The sequence below is a fragment of the Eurosta solidaginis genome, chromosome 1, assembly GCF_040869045.1.
Source record: "Eurosta solidaginis isolate ZX-2024a chromosome 1, ASM4086904v1, whole genome shotgun sequence".
Taxonomy (NCBI): Eukaryota; Metazoa; Arthropoda; class Insecta; order Diptera; family Tephritidae; genus Eurosta; species Eurosta solidaginis.
In genome coordinates, this window is record NC_090319.1 from 325,377,068 (window position 1) to 325,400,071 (window position 23,004).

General features: G+C 37.4%; 2 protein-coding genes across 3 annotated transcripts in view; one reads left to right on the forward strand and one right to left on the reverse strand.

The window, feature by feature from the left end:
- Positions 1 to 23,004, reverse strand: part of Alp13 (Alkaline phosphatase 13) — a 268,219-nt gene that overhangs the window by 1,297 nt on the left and 243,918 nt on the right. The window lies entirely within an intron of this gene.
- On the forward strand, positions 8,279 to 22,796 carry LOC137237819 (NPC intracellular cholesterol transporter 2-like). Of its 2 annotated transcripts, none has more exons than XM_067762027.1 (3): positions 8,279 to 8,424; positions 17,967 to 18,077; positions 18,146 to 22,796. In XM_067762027.1, the coding sequence occupies exons 1-3, from the start codon at positions 8,355 to 8,357 to the stop codon at positions 18,469 to 18,471; spliced, it is 507 nt and encodes a 168-aa protein (XP_067618128.1). In that variant the 5' UTR covers positions 8,279 to 8,354; the 3' UTR covers positions 18,472 to 22,796. The 2 variants fall into 2 exon arrangements, with proteins under 2 accessions (XP_067618128.1, XP_067618129.1); XM_067762028.1 differs by lacking the exon at positions 8,279 to 8,424 and adding an exon at positions 16,273 to 16,411.

The following is a 23,004-nucleotide window of genomic DNA, read 5'->3' on the forward strand; positions in this document are numbered from 1 at the left end:
GCCGGCAGCACTTGGAGTAAAGACAAAGAAACGCTCATTACCACATACAAAGCAATTAACCGGCCGATTGCATGCTACGCGTCCTCGATATGGTCGCCAAGCCTAAAGGTTACTCACAGGAAGAAAATACAGGCCTGCCAAAATACTGTCCTCTTGTTCCTTAAACTCCCGTTAGAGAACATTGATGATAATTTGCGATCGGTCGCACCTATTTTAAGGGGCGAAGTACTGCTACAACAACAACAATCCACAACCGATAGACCCGCAACACTGCATTTAACAAAAAAGAAATATATTTCGTAACACAGTTTTATTTGGAAAATGCCGCGCACAAAGAAATGTTAATTCTTTAATCAAAATTTCTGTTTTTACACAATTTTCAAAGTTTTAAGTTTTATATTTTAAATTGTATGTCTAGAAAAGATAAAAACCGTAACTGCGGGTACGCGCAGTCGACCCCTGTTCCAGACTATTACAAAAACTTTTCACTATAATTTTTACGCTAGTAACCTTTTGTTATTTATGTTTTTAGAAATTTGGTTGAATGGCCAGGACGTTAATCAATCACGAGAATGTATATCTGATGCTTCTGTCTTCAGGTTGGTTTACCTTCAGATTCTTGGTGTTTTCGGGCTGCTATTCTCCTCATAGTAAATGGTAATACTTTATTTGTAGGTAAATTGATGACTTTATGCAAAATACTAAAGATTTGTATATTGAGCCACTATTTTATTAATTTTTGATAAATTAAATCTTTTTCGCGCTAAATAAAAACTTGTAAACGAAATGTCAAATTTACCCGAAACAGCTGATTCGAGGTTCGAATTCTTCTTCCCAAAACTTTTGGGAAAAATCTTCTCCCAGGGAGTTTATAATTGGGAGAATTTATTTTTGGGAGAAAAAAATTTCTGGGAGATGAATTCCCATGGGAATATTCAGAATTGGGCTGATTATCTAGATAATTTGTAGATACGGCAACAGCTCGATTTTGTTTACTCAACAAACATGGAAAAAAATTCTCCAGCGAAATATATGTATATGTAGTTCCGAAAGTGATATCCAACATCATTATTTAATTACTCTTAAACCAGATAGTTCTCGAGTTGATGTCCAACTTCATTCTCCGATCACTATCGGACCTTTGAAAAATTTTGTAAAATTAAAAGTTGTTGAGCTCATCTCCAACGTCATTAATATTTTCCAATTATTATTTCGAGAGATTTTGAGAAATGTACAGTTCTCAAATGAATATTCAACCCATTTCTCCAGTTGATATATTACATTATATATCGAGTAGAGGTGGAGTTGAAAAAAATCTCCAAGGTGGTATCACCAAAATCAACAGCTGATTATTGTGAAAAATAAACACCTGGTTGATAGCAGTAATGAAGCGTAATTAATCAAGAATAAATTATAAAGGCGGCCGCCGTGGTGTGATCGTAGCGTGCTCCGCCTAACACACCGAAGATCCAACATCAACATCATGGAATCTTACACTTGAGTCCAGTTAGAGAACCACTAGTTGTTGATTGCATTTTTCCAACTTAGAAGCATATTTTGCTTTATAATAAGTTCCTCTTTTGCTGAGTACGCTATGATTCTCGAGTTGAGCCACTGTTTCGAAACAACTCTTGAGATTTTAGAAGTATACCTAGTTATCAACATGAGCTCTAATGGTACTCAAGCCCAAATGCTTGTTGGGTATATTCGACGTCAATTCGAACGAACTCAAATAACTAACTGATAGGTTAACTAGAGTTTAACCCTGCCAGATCGGCCGCTTAAGATTAGCTTAAACTTCAGTTAAAGTAGACTGAAAAACTGCAGAATAAATTTAAGCGTAGTTTAACTGATAAACTGAGTTGAACTTATACTGGATATAAAAAAAAATTTAAGGCAACTTTCTATGCGTTTTATAAATTTTTTTTTTAAACAAACATAACATTTGTACTCCAGTTTCATAAAAAAAAAAAAAATAGTTTGCAGACGCTATTTGTGTTTTAATTTAAAAGGGTTACATGATAAATAAAACTCCACTATAGTCTATAAGTTTTCGAAATTGTTTGAGGTAAATGGTTTTTTATTTGCAAAATAAGAACGCCGATAAAACTATTTTCAATAAGAAAATCTACTTTTTGTCCTTTTAACGAACCCATGAAAGATGTAAACTCTATACATTCCACACTGTATGAGAACCATTTTTTCAAGTTTCAAGACAGTTTCTGGGCTGACCGAACCACTGTCGATTAGTGACCCGCGGTTAAATAAAATAGGTTTGAAATAGTTTATTATGAATATGAATAAAGGCATTTGAAGTAAGATGGTGTCTTATTATACATAAGTCCAAGCAATTTCATATGTGCAATAAAACTTATAATAAGGTTAGACTATTATACAACAATCCTTTTTCAACCTCGTTATTATAACATTATTATGTAAGCCTGAACTTTGCTGTGGATATTGTGGCCTTCGGCTGCATTTAAATCCTGGTACTAATAATAATAATACAAATATGAGCAGAGCTCACAGAGTATATTACCTTTGATTGGATAACGGCTGGTTGTACAGGTATAAAGGAATCGAGATAGATATAGACTTCCATATAAAATCATCAGGATCGAAAAAAAATTTGATTGAGCCATGTCCGTCCGTCCGTTCGTCTGCCGTTAACACGATAACTTGAGTAAATTTTGAGGTATCTTGATGAAATTTGGTATGGAGGTTCCTGAGCACTCATCTCAGATCGCTATTTAAAATGAACAATATCGGACTATAACCACGCCCACTTTTTCGATATCGAAAATTTCGAAAAACCGAAAAAGTGCGATAATTCATTACCAAAGACGAATAAAGTGATGAAACTTGGTAGGTGAGTTGAACTTATGACACAAAATAGAAAATTAGTAAAATTTTGGACAATGGGCGTGGCACCGCCCACTTTTAAAAGAAGGTAATTTAAAAGTTTTACAAGCTGTAATTTATCAGTCGTTGAAGATATCATGATGAAATTTGGTAATAACGTTACTCCTATTACTATATGTATGCTTAATAAAAATTAGCAAAATCGGAGAACGACCACGCCCACTTTTAAAAAATTTTGTTTTTGAAGTCAAATTTTAACAAAAAATTTAATATCTTTACAATATAAGTAAATTATGTCAACATTCAACTCCAGTAATGATATGGTGAAATAAAATGCAAAAATAAAAGAAAATTTCAAAATGGGCGTGGCTCCGCCCTTTTTCATTTAATTTGTCTAGGATATTTTTAATGCCATAAGTCGAACAAAAATTTACCAATCCATGTGAAATTTGATAGGGGCTTAGATTCTGGGACGATAACTTATTTCTGTGAGAAAGGGCGAAATCGGTTGAAGCCACGCCCAGTTTTTATACACAGTCGACCGTCTGTCCTTCCGCTCGGCTGTTAACACGATAACTTGAGCAAAAATCGATATATCTTTACTAAACTCAGTTCACGTACTTATCTGAACTCACTTTGTATTGGTATAAAAAATGGCCGAAATTGGACTATCACCACGCCCACTTTTTCGATATCGAAAATTACTGAAAACGAAAAAATGCAATAATGCTATACCAAATACGAAAAAAGGGACGAAACATGGTATTTGGATTAGTTTATTGACGAAAAATATAACTTTAGAAACAAACTTCGTAAAATGGGTGTGACACCTACCATATTAAGTAGAATGAAATGAAAAAGTTCTGCAGGGCGAAATAAAAAACCCTTGAAATCTTGGCAGGAATACTGTTCGTGGTATTATATATATAAATAAATTAGCGGTATCCAACAGATGATGTTCTGGGTTACCCTGGTCCACATTTTGGTCGATATCTCGAAAACGCCTTCACATATACAACTATGTACCACCACTCCCTTTTAAAAGCCTCATTAATACCTTTAATTTGATACCCATATCGTACAAACGCATTCTAGAGTCACCCCTGGTCCACCTTTATAGCGATATCTCGAAAAGGCGACCACCTATACAACTACCACCCCTCCCTTTTAAAACCTTTATTAATACCTTTAATTTGATACCCATATCGTACAAACACATTCTAGAGTCACCCTGGTCCACCTTTATGGCGCTATCTCGAAAAGGCGTCCACCTGTAGAACTAAAGCCCACGCCTTTTTAAAATACTCTTTAATACCTTTCATTTGATACATATGCCATACAAACACATTCCAGGGTTACCCTCGGTTCATTTTCCTACATCGTTATTTTCCCTTATGTTGTCACCATAGCTCTCAACTGAGTATGTAATGTTCGGTTACACCCGAACTTAACCTTCCTTACTTGTTTTTTCCTATAAATTGCTGGATCTGCATGTTTTATGATGACTGCGGATGACATTTCCTAGATAAATTTTGCTGTTAAGCTTTTTATGACAAAAATACACTCCAAGGACGTTGCAGACCACTACTCCCTCTTTTAGAAGCATTGTCTAAGGTATTTTGATGTTAGTTGTCCCGTAACTTGAGTCGATTAACTTTCATTAGTTAGGCCAGCACACTGCTCTTATACCACGCCGACCGCCATGCAATCACTGGTTTGGGTTTGATTTAACTAAGTGAGGTAATGTCATATGGACATTGGAATCCACATAGAAGGTATTCAGAGAAAATTTTACTATATTATAATTTTCCCTCCCTAGGTCAACTGGTTGGAATGTTAATAGAACATTGTCTCTTCCAGGATTAGAAGGCTATAAGTAGAAAGAGTTGTGTTTTCACAATGCGCTGCTCTAACTGAGACTTGCTCATATGGAATGTTTTATCAACAACTGTTTACCACATCTAGGTTTTGCTGAAATCTAGGAGAAACTGCGCTATATAAAATGGACGACATTAATCCACTTATCAAAGGAAGATCCCTAAACTAATATGAAGTGGAAACCAATACATCTTTAGGTCTCTATACTTCTAAATGGGGGTTAGGAGGTGATTGGCCAAACAGACGATTCCATATTCTGGACAGATGAAAACTACGCCTTCATATGAACTATGTTAAGTTAATAAAGCTGAATAGACTTCACTACCCTCAACATAGTCTTAATTAACTGCTTTATATGGTTGCCAACGCCAACTTGGCCGACGCTGCACTCACACACAACAATCTTGATTGAGAAAGCTAAAGATATAATGATTATGAACCACCTGGTGTAAATATCTCAGCAGTTCAGACGAAATCTCCCGGGCAAAGCAACATCAAAATTTTAGAAATAAAATTTTTCAATTAGAAGAAAATTTTTCTAAGCGGGGTCGCCCCTCGGCAGTGTCTGGCAAGCGCTCCGATTGTATTTCTGCCATGAAAAGCTCTCAGTGAAAACTCATCTGCCTTGCAGATGCCGTTCGGAGTCGGCATAAAACATGTAGGTCCCGTCCGGCCAATTTGTAGGGAAAAATCAAGAGGAGCACGACGCAAATTGGAAGAGAAGCTCGGCCTTAGATCTCTTCGGAGGTTATCGCGCCTTACATTTATTTTTTTTTTTCAGACGAAATCTGCTTTGCTCTTCCTCCTCGGACTCCTTCACTTTAACTCCTGCTCTGGATTAGAGTATATACACAGTTTTCACAATCTTTGGTTAACGCTAACTGGCGCATTTGAAAGATCAGCGAATGATTTTTTTTTATTTAATTTGTTGCGACTTTCGCGCAAATTTCTCTCAAACGGTCCGTATAGAGCTAACATTGGTGCAAATATTAGAAGACTGGCAATGCCATATAAGCCTAAATAAGAACAGCACTATAACCAAACCACAAAAAGAATGCAAAAATTTGGTGGGACTATTTTCGAGGAGTTGTGAGCTCAGCTTCTCCTCGGAGTAGAATTTTTGTCTGTTTCGTATGAATTGGCGAGACATACAGTTGTTGTTGTTGTTGTTGTTGTAGCGATTAGGTTACTCCCCGAAGGCTTTGGGGAGTATTATCGATGTGATGGTCCTTTGTCGGATACACATCCGATACGCTCCGGTAACACAGCGCCATTAAGGTGCTGGCCCGACCATCTCGGGGACGATTTATATGGCAACATTGAACCTTCAGGCCATCCCTCCCTCCCCACCCCCAAGTTCCATGAGGAGCTTGGGGTCGCCAGAGCCTCGTCTGTTAGTGAAACGGGATTCGCCGCTCGAAGGTGAGGTTGACAATTGGGTTGGAGAAGCTATATATTGCGCTACACAACCCCTTGAATCCCAGACATACAGTCTTATGGTGGCATTGAACTCCTCCTAAGGAGCTCTTAATGGAGGAAATTAATTCGAAGAGTCTCCACGCCACTGTCGAGAAATTACACAGTTTTAGAAAAATAAACTCATTAGTTAGGAAAAGATATACTTATAAGCAAACAAACTACATACCACCAAGCCACCATCAGCTTACTTCAACAGAGTACACAAAAAAATACAGCTATCTTTTAACTCATAAATTCCTATATAAGTCTTGACCTTAACAGATGTCTACAGCTTACTATTTTACATAATCGCTCCTTCGCTGTGCTAACTGGCACTAATTGACAACACCAAGGAAAGGGAAGTCGTTTTCCACCTGGTCCTTTCAGAGTATAAGAGGTCGCCCTTTTTTTCTGTTTCCATATGCGGGTTCCTAGAAGATTTATTTCATAGCCGGAGCATCATCTTTTCGCATAACAGCACATCAATAAATATTCTTCCATACACGTCGTCACAAGCGCGTATAGATCTGTAAATCTTTCGAAGCACTTTTCTCGCGAACACTCCTAGAGCCGCCTCATCAGATATGGTCAGCGTCCATGCTTTTACGCGATATACCAGAAGAGGTACGATAATTGAATTGTAGAGGCATAACTTCCGTTTGCTGAGAGAAAACTTAACGTTTCAATTGCCTGCTCAGTCCGAAGAAGTATTTGTTGGCAAGAGTGATTCTACGCTGAATTTCGGCTGCCAACAGTAACGTGGTTGCCAAGACGCAAATGAGCTGACTTTTTGCTTGATGACCTTCAGGTAAATAAATAAAACAGATAGTCAAGTGCATTAATATGGGTTTAGTCTCCTTAATTGTCGTCTTAGTCGTATTAGCCTGAAGCGAAAATCTTGAAGTTTAATATTATTTGTGGCTCTCAATATAAGATATCTAATCGTGAAATCATTCCAAAAGCTTATGAGAACTGCTTTGAGGGTGACCGCCACTAACAAGAGCTTTCCGAGCTTGAGCTTCGCTTAAATGTCGCTAAGAAGAAAATAAGACGCAATTTTTATATGACCTAGCTATCGACGTTAGATGCTGTTGTGGTTGTAGCGATAAAGACACTACCCGAAGGTTTTGGGGAGTGTTATCGGTGTTTATGGTCCTTTGCTGGATATAAATCCGGTATGTTCCGGTAACAAGCGCCAGTAAGGTACAAGTCCGACCATAGCGGAAAAATTAGATGGTCGAAGCCATTTACGAAGCAGTGAGACTCAGTAAGTCGGCCTAGGTTAACAAAATCTTTTTCATGAATGAAACTTATCGTAGAACTGTCGACAACGTTATAAAATATATTGTAATCTATGTAGAGATTTTTCCAGTTATTCCATTATGCAGGGATGTTATGGCCAAAATACGATAAGCGGGAAAAATATGTGTCATAGTGCATTTTATTAAATAGTTTCTGTACGGTTTTTTCCTCAAATTATCAATAGACATTATTAGACATTACTAATTGGAGATAAGAAACTTTTCGAGACACCTGCACGTTGTTGGCACAAATAAACACCTGCAAGTTTAACAAGCCTAAAGTTTATTTATGGAATTATCAGAAGAAATGATAGTGGCATTCACCAGTTCGATAATGAAAAATATATTTTTTAAATCAACAAATATTTAGTAAATTTGGCCACAGGGCTGTAATTTTTCTTTCCAACACTTAGAATTAGGGTAAAAGCTAGCGCACAGCCAAATTGTCATAAAGAGCGCAGTAAAACTTCAAATATTTGCAAGGGAACAGAGTTATTTGATAACATTATTGCTTTTACATAATTGGGGTAGCTAAACATATTGTCGCACACACAAATGAGGTCTTTACCGACCGACAGGTTCAACCTAATCTTGCCATAATTACAAGATCCAATTAGGCCTTCAAATTTATTGCAAATCCTAAGTAAATTTATAACTCAAAAACCTAACCTGTTTAGTATTTCAAACTGCTTCGTTTTGTGAATACCCCTAATGCTTTTCTAAAAGTACTTAAAGTGGATAGCAATACTAAGTTGACATCACTTCAAGTCGCCACTTCGACAGATTGTGAAGTTCAAATAATACCATTACCGTTTTATTTTAAACAAAAGTAGAGTGCCGTAAATTTTTATCGAAATGCAACGTTTCATCATTCTGAGTTTGGCGCTTTTTCTGGCCGCTGCAACAGCTACCACTGTGAAGCAATGTGAGTAAAATTGTGTTGCTAAATTAAAAAACAAAAAAAAAAAAAACAAGTAAGGAACGCTAAGTTCGGGTGTAACCGAACGTTATATACTCACCTGAGAGCTTAGCTGCGTTGGTTTCGTAGGGTTTCGTAGATGGTTTATAAGTGGTTTTAATTCCATATCACATACGTTTGGGGAATATCGACCAAATGTATTTTTTAACGATTTTCCTTCATCCTTTGTCAAATAAGGGAAAATCACCATATATGAAAATGAACCTAGGGTAACCCTGGAATGTGTTTTTATGACATGAGTATCAAATGAAATGTGTTAATAAGTATTTTAAAAGGGAGTGGGCCTTAGTTCTATAGGTGGACGCCTTTTCAAGATATCGCCATAAAGGTGGACCAGGGGTGACTCTATAATGTGTTTGTACGATATGGCTATCAAATGAAAGGTGTTAATGAGCATTTTAAAGGGGAGTGGGCCTTAGGTTTATATGTGAAGGCGTTTTCGAAATATCGACCAAAATGTGGACCAGGGTGACCCAGAACATCATCTGCCGGCTGTCGCTAATTTATTTATATATGTACTACCAGGAACAGTATTCTTGCCATGATTCCAAAGCCTTTTCATTTCGCCTTGCAGAACCTTTTCGTTTTCTTCTACTTACAAAGTTTTTTCTAAAGTGATATTTTGCGTCAAAAAACCAATCCAATCACCATGCTCCATCCCTTTTTTCGTATTTGGTATAGAATTATGGCATTTTTTTTTTCATTTTTCGAAATTTTCGATATCGAAAAAGTGGGCGTGGTCATAGTCGGATTTCGCCCATTTTTAATACCAAGATAAAGTGAGTTCAGATAAGTACGTGAACTAAGTTTAGCAAAGATGTATCGATTTTTGTTAAAGTTATCGTGTTAACGACCGAACGGAAGGACAGACGGTCGACTGTGTATAACAACTGGGCGTGGCTTCAACCGTTTTCGCCCATTTTCACAGAAAACAGTTATCGTCATAGAATCTATGCCCCTACCAAATTTCACAAGGATTGGTAAATTTTTGTTCGATTTATGGCATTAAAAGTATTCTAGACAAATTAAATGAAAAAGAGCGGAGCCACGCCCATTTTGAAAATGTCTTTTATTTTTGTATTTTGTTGCACCATAACATTACTGGAGTTGAATGTTGACATAATTTACTTATGTACAGTAAAGATATTAAATTTTTTGTTAAAATTTGACTTAAATTTTTTTTTAAAGTGTGCGTGTTCGTCATCCGAATTCGGTCATTTTTGTTTGATATATATAGTAATATGAGGAACGTTCCTGCCAAATTTCATCATAATATCTTCAACGACTGCCAAATTACAGCTTGCAAAACTTTTAAATTACCTTCTTTTAAAAGTGGGCGGTGCCACACCCATTGTCCAATAGTTTATTAACTTTCTATTTTGCGTCATAAGGTCAACCCACCTACCAAGCTTCATCGCTTTAACCGTCTTTGTTAATGAATTATCGCACTTTTTCGTCGTTTCGAAATTTTCGATATCGAAAAAATGGTCCGATTTGCTTGATTTTAAATAGCGATCTGAGATGAGAGCCCAGGAACTTACATGCCAAATTTCATTAAGATACCTCAAAATTTATTCAAGTTATCGTGTTTACGGACAGACGGACTAACGGACATGGCTAAATGAATTTCTTTTTTCACCCAGATCATTTTGATATATAGAAGTCTATATCTATCTCGATTAGTTTATTAATATACTCTGTGAGCTCTGCTCAGCTGAGTGCAAATAAGATACAATTCAATATAATTGGACAGGGACAAGGGTGGCCTTCTTTTCAAAAGTATATGGAAAGGAAAGCCGGAGGACTTCGAAATCATTTTGTTCGCCTCTTCACTCATAAACGTTTGAAGTATTGCTATTCGTCTATTTGCACAGACAGCTGTGCACCTACTTCGACGTAGTCATCGGTCCAAAGGGGTAAACAGTTGAACCTGGCAAAGTTTCTAGACATAAAGGAAGCATTTCAAAATTATAACCTACGCACTTGGAGCTAGTACATACGTCTAGGGGTATGCTAAAGGTGATTTCTTGCTATCTTGTTTCGTATTCGGGAAGATAGCAGAGGATATAGCTGTTATCTCTACTTTAGTCATCAATGAAATTGCTATGCGTCACCGAGAGGCGAACCAGTTAAAAACAAGTAAGGAAGGCTAAGTTCGGGTGTAACCGAACATAACATACTCAGTTGAGAGCTATGGAGACAAAATAAGGAAAATCAATCTGGGGTAACCCTGGAATGTGGTTGTATAACATGTGTATCAAATGAAAGGTATTAAAGAGTATTTTAAGAGAGAATAGGCCATAGTTCTATGGATGAACGCCATTTAGGGATATCGCCATAAAGGTAGACCAGGGCTGACTCTAGAATTTGTTTGTACGATATGGGTATCAAATGAAAGGTGTTACTGAGCATTTTAAGAGGGAGTGGGCCTTAGGTCTATCGGTGGACGCCTTTTCGAGATGTCCCCATTAAGGTGGACCAGGGGTGATTCTATAATGTGTTTGTACGATATGGGTATCAAATGAAAGCTGTTAATGAGTATTTTGAAAAGGAGTGATCCTTAGTTCCATAGGTGGACGCCGTTTCGAGATATCGCCATAAAGGTGGACCAGGGGTGTCTCTAGAATGTGTTTGTACGATATGGGAATCAAATGAAAGGTGTTACTGAGCATTTTAAGAGGGAGTGGGCATTAGGTCTATAGGTGGACGCCTTTTCGAGATATCGCCATTAGGGTGGGCCAGGGGTGACTCTAGAATGTGTTTGTACGATATGGGTATCAAATGAAAGGTGGTAAGGAGTATTTTAAAAGGGAGTAATCCTTAGTTCTATAGGTGGACGCCTTTTCGAGATATCGCCATAAAGGTGGACCAAGGGTGACTCTAGAATGTTTGTACGATATGGGTATCAAACGAAAGGTGTTACTGAGCATTTTAAGAGGGAGTGGGCATTAGGTCTATAGGTGGACGCCTTTTCGAGATATCGCCATTAGGGTGGGCCAGGGTGACTCTAGAATGTGTTTGTACGATATGGGTATCAAATGAAAGGTGGTAATGAGTATTTTAAAAGGGAGTAATCCTTAGTTCTATAGGTGGACGCCTTTTCGAGATATCGCCATTAGGGTGGGCCAGGGTGACTCTAGAATGTGTTTGTACGATATGGGTATCAAATGAAAGGTGGTAATGAGTATTTTAAAAGGGAGTAATCCTTAGTTCTATAGGTGGACGCCTTTTCGAGATATCGCCATAAAGCTGGACCAAGGGTGACTCTAGAATGTTTGTACGGTATGGGTATCAAACGAAAGGTGTTACTGAGCATTTTAAGAGGGAGTGGGCATTAGGTCTATAGGTGGACGCCTTTTCGAGATATCGCCATTAGGGTGGGCCAGGGTGACTCTAGAATGTGTTTGTACGATATGGGTATCAAATGAAAGGTGGTAATGAGTATTTTAAAAGGGAGTAATCCTTAGTTCTATAGGTGGACGCCTTTTCGAGATATCGCCATTAGGGTGGGCCAGGTGTGACTCTAGAATGTTTGTACGATATGGGTATCAAACGAAAGGTGTTACTGAGCATTTTAAGAGGGAGTGGGCATTAGGTCTATAGGTGGACGCCTTTTCGAGATATCGCCATTAGGGTGGGACAGGGGTGACTCTAGAATGTTTGTATGATATGGGTATCAAACGAAAGGTGTTACTGAGCATTTTAAGAGGGAGTGTACATTAGGACTATAGGTGGACGCCTTTTCGAGATATCGCCATTAGGGTGGGCCAGGGGTGACTCTAGAATGTGTGTACGATATGGGTATCAAACGAAAGGTGTTACTGAGCATTTTAAGAGGGAGTGGACATTAGGTCTATAGGTGGACGCCTTTTCGAGATATCGCCATTAGGGTGGGCCAGGGTGACTCTAGAATGTGTTTGTACGATATGGGTATCAAATGAAAGGTGGTAATGAGTATTTTAAAAGGGAGTAATCCTTAGTTCTATAGGTGGACGCCTTTTCGAAATATCGCCATTAGGGTGGGCCAGGTGTGACTCTAGAATGTTTGTACGATATGGGTATCAAACGAAAGCTGTTACTGAGCATTTTAAGAGGGAGTGGGCATTAGGTCTATAGGTGGACGCCTTTTCGAGATATTGCCATTAGGGTGGGCCAGGGGTGACTCTAGAATGTTTGTACGATATGGGTATCAAACGAAAGGTGTTACTGAGCATTTTAAGAGGGAGTGGGCATTAGGTCTATAGGTGGACGCCTTTTCGAGATATTGCCATTAGGGTGGGCCAGGGGTGACTCTAGAATGTTTGTACGATATGGGTATCAAACGAAAGCTGTTACTGAGTATTTTAAGAGGGAGTGGACACTAGGTCTATAGGTGGACGCCTTTTCGAGATATCGCCATTAGGGTGGGCCAGGGGTTACTCTAGAATGTTTGTACGATATGGGTATCAAACGAAAGGTGTTACTGAGCATTTTAAGAGAGAGGGGGCATTAGTTCTATAGGTGGACGCCTTTTCGAGATATCGCCATTAGGGTGGGACAGGGGTGACTCTGGTATGTTTTTGTACGATATGGATATCAAATTAAAGGTATTAATGAGGGTTTTAAAAGCGAGTGGCCCTTAGATGTATATGTGAAGGCGTTCTCGTGATATCCACCAAAATGTGGACCAGGTGATCCAGAAAATCATCTGTCGGGTACTGCTAATTTATTTATATATGCAATACCACTAACAGTATTCCTGCCAAGATTGAAAGGGCTGTTGATTTCGCCTTGTAGAACTTTTTCATTTTCTTCTACTTAATATGGTAGGTGTCACACCCATTTTACAAAGATTTTTCCAAAGTTATATTTTGCGTCAACAAACCAATCCAGTTACCATGTTTCATCCCTTTTTTCGTATTTGGTATAGAATTATGGCATTTTTTTCATTTTTCGTAATTTTCGATATCGATAAAGTGGGCGTGGTTATGGTCAGATTTCGCCCATTTTTTATACCAAGAAAAAGTGAGCTCAGGTAAGTACGTGGGCTAAGTTTAGTAAAGATATATCGGATTTTGCTCAAGTTATTGTGTTAATGGCCGAGCGGAAGGACAGACGGTGGACTGTGTATAAAAACTGGGCGTGGCTTCCACCGATTTTGCCCATTTTCACAGAGAACAGTTACCGTCATAGAATCTATGCTCCTACCAAATTTGAGAAGGATTGGTAAATTTTTGTTCGACTTATGGCAATAAAAGTATTCTAGACAAACTAAATGAAAATGGGCGGAGCCACGCCCATTTTGAAATTTTCTTTTATTTTTGTATTTTGTTGCATCATATCATTACTGGAGTTGAATTTTGACTTAATTTACTTATATACAGTAAAGATATTAAATTTTTTGTTAAAATTTGAATTAAAAAAAATTTTTTTTTAAAAAGTGGGCGTGTTCTTAATCCAATTTTGCTAATTTTTATTTAGCACATATAGAGTAATAGTAGTAACGTTCCTGCCAAATTTCATCATGATATCTTCAACGACTGCCAAATTACAGCTTGCAAAACTTTTAAATTACCTTCTTGTAAAAGTGGGCGGGGCCACGCCCATTGTCCAAAATCTTACTAATTTTCTATTCTGCGTCATAACGTCAACCCATCTACCAAGTTTCGTCGCTTTATCTGTCTTTTGTAATGAGTTATCGCACTTTTTCGGTTTTTCGAAATTTTCGATATCGAAAAAGTGGGCGTGGTTATAGTCCGATATCGTTCATTTTAAATAGCGATCTGAGATGAGTGCTCAGGAACCTACACACCAAATTTCATCAAGATATCTCAAAATTTACTCAAGTTATCGTGTTAACGGACGGACGGACGGACGGACGGACGGACGGACATGGCTCAATCAAATTTTTTTTCGATCCTGATTATTTTGATATATGGAAGTCTATATCTATCTCGATTCCTTTATATATGTACAACCAACCGTTATCCAATCAAACTTAATATACTCTGTGAGCTCTGCTCAACTGAGTATAAAAATATTACTTTTTTATGTTAACTGTCGCGAATCTTGAGTCGAGGATGTTCGGTTAGTTGGGGTAGCAAATTATCTCACGGCGGTACACATATACTTATTTGATTTCTATAAAAAAGATCCTACGAGAAAATTCATGTGCAAATTTCTATGTTTAAAATAATAATCAGTCAACTAGTTGACCTTACATTCTGAAACCTGGTGGGTGAGGCAGCTGAGAATAAAACACTTTGACCTAAAGGGCCAATTAATGGTGACTTATCCATAACCAGATAAAACAGCTGATCGAAACAACCTTACGGAAATCAATGTAATCGATTAATGGTGCCATACCATCACGCTAACGCCATAACCATACCATGGTCAACCAATTGGTTTTTGGTTTCCCGCCATATCCATAACCTACAAATATTTGAGTTGGTGAATTTAATAACTTTTTGTAGATTTTATGCATTGTTTTGGATACGTTATGACTAAGAGACTTATTTTTTGTGGAATATGTTTGTAATTTTTTGCGGTTTCTTCATTTTTATGAGATTTTCACGATTTTTAGGTTAAGGCACCATTAATCGATCACATTGGAGATGGATATGGATATGGGTATGGTTACGTTGGCGTTAGGGTTAAGGAAGTCTAATTGGCCCTTAAGGAAGTTTAATTGGCCCTTAACTAACACCCATCAGTTGAGATAAAACCGTTTCCGGCGAAGCCATAGTCACCTCCCAGCCTTTCTGAGGCCTGTATTTTAGGAAAATCTGTTAATTGTTTTTATGAAAAACTGGACCGACTCAGCCGACTTCTAAAATAATATATCCCAGACAATCAAATGGAAGTGCAAACACTGTTCGTCAACTCAACGGAAATGGCGTTAAGGTTTTTTTATATGAGACATTTAATTCATTGAAATTTTTGATGTTAAGGCACTTTATGGTTGACCTAACGGATTGAGAAGTTTAGAATATTTCCGCGGTAGGCCTGTCTATCGTGAGAGGCTAGTAGAGGAGCGTACCGTATACTGACTGCCCATATTACCAACACTCCCCTATACTTCGGAGAGTATTTTTGCAACAAAATGGTTGAACGTCAAAAAATTGCCCTTAAGTAATACGCAGATCCATGATAGTACGGGAATCTCGTATGTGCCCAATTGTATCAACGGGCACTGAGTGGACTGACTAGATGTGTAGAGACTTCGGGTTTGTAAACCTCATGAATTCATCAAACATAGTGCTAGTGCTCTTCACCACTGGAATGATTACTTCCAGCTTCAGCTTATGCTATCCTAGGTGCTTGAAAAAAGTGGACTGAATTTATTTTGTTATGAAACTAGCAAGGTGTAGAGGAGAAGGGGTAGACAAACATATATCCTCATTCAATATAAGAGGCCAATAACCTAATTCAACATTTTGTGTTAAGAATAGAAACTGATGAGCGTCCCGTTATCTATCGCCTTTATGAAGAAAGAGAAAATAATTCTTTTGATGAGCCATATAGTAAACACATGGAAACGTTTATAAATCTGTGTGATAACGTAATAAAACATATGTCGATAAGATTAAGTGTACAATCAGTTGATAAACTCAAAATCTAAGTCACAGAGTTCAGTGACGGTGCCAAAAAAATTAATGTATGCCTATAGCCTATAAGTCAGACATACATTATGTAAACGTGAATACAGTTAAGATAGATAAGCGATCAAAGTTGCGCAAAAGTAACGCGAATAGATCTGGCATTTTCTTATTCCTCTTGAGTGCTTGAGTGTGAATTATGACATTCGTCGGACTGGAAGTGATGATGCATATGACCAATTCCTTGTTAATTTTGTTTATTGCCGGATATCATTCGACGCCAAGCTCGAACTGCCACTCAGACCTTCCGTACTTTTTGGTTTAACTATTTACAACAACTATGAGGATCACAGGTAGGCTGACAAATTCGTACACTTTTCGCTTGTCGACTATACGGTGAGTTGTATGATTCATATCCAAGCAAGCACTGCTGGCTTTCTTCTTCGCGTCAATTAAAAAGACCAAGGAAATCATGCTTATTTCTACCTGAACAGGTATCAGAGCAAAATTGAACGGTACTCAAGGCGTTGTCAAGAACAATATACAGGTTTTCCAAGCCAATTGTCAACCTCGCCCATAACAGATGAATCTGTTACAATGTGTACGAGTTCGTACACATATTTAGCAGGCGAAGTTCCAGCGAGATAGGAGATAGTACGGAAGGATATAGAGACGGCACAGTGAGATAAACGGGCCAGTTAGTTAGGATACTAGTTCCAAAACCTACCAGGGAAGCATAAAAAAGAATAAATGCTTGACGCGATTTACCTCCGAAGAGATTTAGGCCAAGCTTTTCTTCCAATTTGCGTCATGCTCCTTTTATTGTTTCCCACAAAGTGGCCGGGATGGGACCTACATAGTTTATGCCGACTATAAACGCCAGCTGCAAGGCAGATGAATTCTTACTGAAGAGCTCTTCATGCCAGAAAAAGATTGTTTTATTATTTGTTTCTTTTCAATACAAAAACCACGATCTTTAGCGAGGCCGCGTGTTACAGGTGTTAAATCATATCCGCACAATCGGTATAAATAATTGTGCATGTAAATGCAAAAATAATGATTTGAGACAGATAAATCCAGATAGAAGTCTGATTAAATTTGTGAGCCAGATAATTTGTTAATTTCTTATCTTTAGTTTGGCAACGCTGCCTTAATAAACCTTTAGCCGTTGCTAAATGAAATGCAACGGTGACATCTGCCTATCACTACTCATATGTACAAAAATATCACGACCACTGCTTCTCAAGTCTCCCAATGATCCAGAGCATTCCCGTGAGAATTAACCGTGATACGGAGCTAGAAAACTCACTGGATGATGGCTTTTGTGCTTCCAATTAGATACGACTCTAGAGGTTGAACTTTTTCTATGAACAAAAACAAATGTTGTATTAATAATTTGTTCCTAATTAGCGGCCGCCGTGGTGTGATGGTAGCGTGCTCTGCCTATCACACCGATGATCCTGGGCTCATGGGTCGGGCAAAGCAACATCGAAATTTTAGAAACAAGTTTTCTCAATTAGAAGAAAATTTTTCTAAGCAGGGTCGCCCCTCGGCAATGTTTGGCAAGCACTCCGAGTGTATTTCTGCCATGAAAAGCTTCTCAGTGAAAACTCATCAGATGCCGTTCGGAGTCGGCATTAAACATATAGATCCCGCCCCGCTAATTTGTAGGAAAAACTAAAAAAGGAGTACCACACAAATTGGAAGAGAAGCTCAGCCTAAAATCTCTTCGGAGGTTATCGCAACTTACATTCTTTTTTTTTAATTACCGATTATCGAGGGAAAACATTTATATGGGAAATCTAGTTATATAATTACCGATTAGGAGTTAAGTACGACAATTAAGACAATAGGATGTTTCCATGGTTTCTAATAAAATAATTGATTGAAACAAATTTAAATTTTCAGGCTCAAAAGGTCGACCATTCCCATTAAGTGTAAATGTTGTGGGTTGCGATGTACCACCATGTGCTGTTGCAAAAGGCTCCACAGCTGTAATGGAAGCCCAATTTGTGGGCAGTAAGTACTATGGATAAATAAAAACCAAATCCTTACAATTACAACTATGACAATAAATTTATTTTCAGCACACGATAATATTCAAGAAATTACCACAGCTATTCGTGCTACAACTTTGGGAATAACTGTGCCTTACCCACTCCCCGAAGATGTAGCCAATGTATGCGAAAACTTATTATATGGAGCCAACTGTCCGATTGATCAGAGCGAGGATGCGACATACCAATTAAATTTCTATATTGATAAGAGTTATCCAGAAATTCCTGTGAAAGTGGAGGTAGATTTGGTGGACGAAAATAAACAATCCATTGCTTGCTTTACTGTGGATATTAAAGTAACAAAAGGATCATCAAAAAAATATTTGGAAGCCGAGGAAGTTGATAAAATTGCGTAATTATATGTATTTTTCCGACATTTAATTTATTTTCAGTTATCATGATTACACTTCTAAAGACTTTTTTATAATAAGGGAATTAGGAGTTTGTGCAAATGGTCTAGTATTATTGCATTGCAAACATCCGTAGCATATTTTAAAGTACACCAACAAAATACACGGTTATGCATTTGCTACGCCATGACAAATACGCAACATGAAAAACCTTAGTTTATTTTTTCAACTTTGAATAGCAAATCATAAACTGTCAAAACAAAATTAAGTGCAAAGAAAAAGTTTAAAGTGAAAATAGTTGCTCAATACCCGTAGTTTATATTTGCTATAGCAACACTTCCAATGTCAAATGCACAAAAATTTTGAACTGCCTTAGGCCCGGTTTTTCAGTAGTTGGTTAAGCTAAGCTTAAACTAAGTTTGCTTAAACTCTACTCAAATTTAAACTCCAGTTAAACTAATGAGCAGTTTTTCAGTCACAGGTTAAGACCGCCTTTGGGGTACGCTGTTTTGTGCGGCAGCATTGGTTTTTTTATTATCTAGATAATTTGTAGATACGACAACAGTTGTCTTTTTTTTACCCAACAAACATGGAAAAAAATTCTCTGGCGAAATTTATATATATACATAGTTCCGGAAGTGATATCCAACAACATTATTTAATTATTCTTAAATCAGGTAGTTCTCGAGTTGATATCCAACTTCGTTCTCCAGTCACTATCTTACCTATGAGAAATTTTGTAAAATTAAAAGTTTTCCAGATGAATTGGGATGGGGGGATTCCCCGCGCCCGGAGTTTCTCAGGGGGCCCGCGATTTAGAGGTACTAAGATATTTTTTATTTAATTCAGGAAAGTCTTTAGTTGTTCTATGTGCAAATTTTAAGCCGAATTTCAAAAGCAAGGAATATTGATAATGATTTTTTGCCTGGACCTGAGGAGGCAATAAAAACCTCAAAAAAAATGTATGTTTACATGAATTCGAAATCGTAAAGTTTTCGTGGTGACACTGATGAAGGTTCATCTTCAAAAAGTCTTCCAACAATACCACCAACCAGATTATTTAAACGACTTCGATATCGGTACCGTGAATAACGAGTTTTTGCGACCTGAAGAAGTCAACGAAATAATTCGTCGAGGTCATCAAAAATGCCCTGTTATTTTTCCACGTGATTGTCATGACGAGGCACATCCTACCTCGTTGTTAAACAGAATCTTGCCAAATGGAGAGAAAGTGGAGCGTGACTGGTTAGTGTGGAGTGCCAGTAGCAATGCTTTTTATTGCCTACCATGGCGTCTGTTAAGCACCAATACTTTAAATCAACCTAAAATTTGATGTCCTGGCGGATATTCGAAATTCCAGGTATGGAAGAAGCTATACGATAAACTGCCATCACACGAATATACCCAAGATCACATTAAATGTTATATTCACTGGCGATCTTTACAAAATCTAATTCAAAAGGAGGCTACAATTGAAACACTTATCAATGAACAGCTAATCACTGAAACTCAAAAGTGAAAAGAAATTTTATATAGAATTTTGGACACTATTTAATTTTTGGGGGAAAGAAATCTAGCTTTCAAGGCGAGGGTACATATCTTGGTGAACGAAACGATGGACATTTTTTGGGCATCTAAGATCTCATAAGCCATTATGATCCGATACTTAGAGATCATTTGGAGAAAGTTAGGATTTCACAACAGCAGCACAAATGTTTACAAGTTCACTAACTTTCCCCAGACATTCAGAACTAGTTTATAGAAATTTGTGCAAAGCACGTGGGGGAAACTATATTAGATCAACGCAAGATAGCCAAGAATTTTGCTAATATTGTTGATGCTATACCTGATGCTAGTCACGCTGAACAGACTACGTTCATTTTGCGCTACCTCCATTTCAATTCGAAGCAGCAAATTTTACAATTCAAGAACGGTTTTTGGCTTTCGTGGATTGTAACCAAAAAACTGGTCAGGAAATCGCTGATCTAATTTGCCATGCGCCAATATGAAAAGAGCTTACAACGGAGCACTAGGTTACATTCTCGACAAAAACTCGAATGCTGGTTACTCGCTTTGTGCAACCGACAGTCTCAATTTATGTGGTGTTGAAGCTGCAGAATGTTGTGGGGCTGCAATTACTTTCTTCGGAGTTGTATAAAAATGTTTTACTATTTTCAGCAGTACTCCACAACGATGGGACATCCTCAAAAAAAAAAAATGTACCGAGCTCTCTTCATAGTCTTTCAGCCAAAGCCAAATTTGACTGCGCAAGCGTACGGCGATGTTATTAGCATTCTCAAGTACATGAACAAGGTAGAATGTATGTTGCTGTCCTCAGTTTGGTTCAAAATACTGACTACCATTAATGAAAGAAACGTGGTCTTCCAAGCTAGAGACGCCACCATAGATGATGAGGTCCGACATCTAGACGCCTTATTATCTGATTTGAAGTTGATCAGGAACCAATGGGAAACAATTTTAAATGAATACAAAACAGTTGCTATTCAATTGAACATCTCTCTAAAGTTTCCGGACATTCGAAAGAGAAAACCCAAAGACGTTTTGAAGATAATGGAAATGAGATGACTACGGATGACCCAGAGTTTGATTTTAAAAACAATACATTCTTGGTGATCGTCGATTCGGTAATCACTGGCATTACTGAACGATTTGCAGCTATGAGAAGTTTTCCTTTTTGTGGCAATTTGAAGACATGGATGAAACTACGGTTCGGGCGAGTGCAGCAAAATTTGTCGAAAAATACAAGTCGGACATTTCTCAAAGCTTAGAATGCGAAATAATTCACTTGAAACACATTTACGAAGCAAATTTTGATAAAAGTCTGCCACCATTGGAATTGCTAAATGATATCTACATATGTTAAAAATCTGTATACGAGTTTCCCCAACATTTGTGTTGCTTTACGTATCTTTTGCACTATACCTGTTACTGTAGCTAGTGCAGAACGTTCCTTCAGCGTCCTTTCAAGAATCAAAAACTTTCATAGATCGTGTTCATCTCAAGAGCGAATTTCAGGGCTTGACACGCTTTGTGTTGAATCCGTTTTGGCAAGACAGTTAAATTTCGATATTATAATAAAAATTTTGCAGCGAAAAAAGCAAGAAAATCCACTCTTTGATATCCGAACCTTCTATATTGAATAATTAAAATTTATAATCATCGTTAAATTTATCAGAAATATATTAAAATGTTACCAAATAACTAGAACAGATTATTTGAAACAATATGTGGCTGTTAAAAGAGAATTTTCTTTCTACGTTACAATAAAGTAGCATAAATAGTAAATATTCTGTGTTAATTTTATTGTCACCTCTTAGTCCAAAATCATTTAGTTGGTGTGGCAAACATTTTTTTTGATGTAATCCATCAATAATGATTCATGAATGAGACGTCATTAATTCAAGTTAATCAAATGTATTAGCGGATTTTTTATAGGGTGCCCGTAAATTTTTTAGTCCCGGGCCCGGATTTTCTCTCTACGGCCCTGCCAACGTCATTAATATTTTCCAATTATTATCCTAATTTCGACAGATTTTGAGAAATGTACAGTTCTCAAATGAATATTCAACCCATTTCTCCAGTTGATATTTTACATTATATATCGAGTGGAAGTGGAGTTGAGAAAAATCTCCAAGGTGGTACCACCAAAAACCAACAGCTGATTATTGTGAGAAATAAACACCTGGTTGGTAGAAGTAATGAAGCGTAATCATTCAAAAATAAATTATAAAGGCGGCCGCCGTGGTGTGATCGTAGCGTGCTCCGCCTACCACACCGAAGATCCAACATCAACATCATGGAATCTTACATTTGAGTCCAGTTAGAGAACCGCAAGTTGTTAGTTACACTTTTTCAACTTAATAGCATGTTTTACTTTATAAAAAAGTTCCTCTTTTGCTGAGTACGCTATGATTCTCGAGTTGAGCCACTGTTTCGAAACAACTCTTGAGATTTTAGAAGTAAGCCTAGTTATCAACATGAGCTCTAATGGTACTCAAGTCCAAATGCTTGTTGGGTATATTCGACGTCAATTCGAACGAACTCAAATAACTGATAAGTTAACTAGAGTTTAACCCTGGCAGATCGGCCGCTTGAGCTTAGCGCAAACTTCAGTTAAAGTAGACTGAATAACTGCCAAATAAGTTTAAGCGTAGTTTAACTGAAAAACTGAGTTGAACTTTTACTGAAAAACTGGGCCTTAATGTATGAATGTAAAAAATATCGTTATTGCTTTGAAAAATAACTACATATTTTCAAATTACTTTTTTGGAAAAAATATTGTTAAGAAGTTTAGTTGATAGAAAACTGTTCACAGGAAACGCTTCAATAAATATAAATTTAAATACGAAGGGAAAAGTGTCTTTTTATCGTCAGGAGTGGAAAGAACTCCTTTGTAAAACGGGGAGTTTTATAATTTAAAATGTCAAAAGGACTTTCAAGGCAAGCGTTAGTTGAACTCCTGTCACATACAGGAATCTTTTTTCAAAGTCAGCAAACCTTATCAAATTAAAACGTTTA

Bases quoted from the DNA above. Each gene is read 5' to 3' on its own strand.
- LOC137237819 (XM_067762027.1), top strand. From the start codon at position 8,355: ATGCAACGTTTCATCATTCTGAGTTTGGCGCTTTTTCTGGCCGCTGCA. The intron at 8,425-17,966 runs GTGAGTAAAATT...TTAAATTTTCAG, and splicing joins AGCTACCACTGTGAAGCAAT to GCTCAAAAGGTCGACCATTC. The intron at 18,078-18,145 runs GTAAGTACTATG...ATTTATTTTCAG, and splicing joins GGAAGCCCAATTTGTGGGCA to CACACGATAATATTCAAGAA.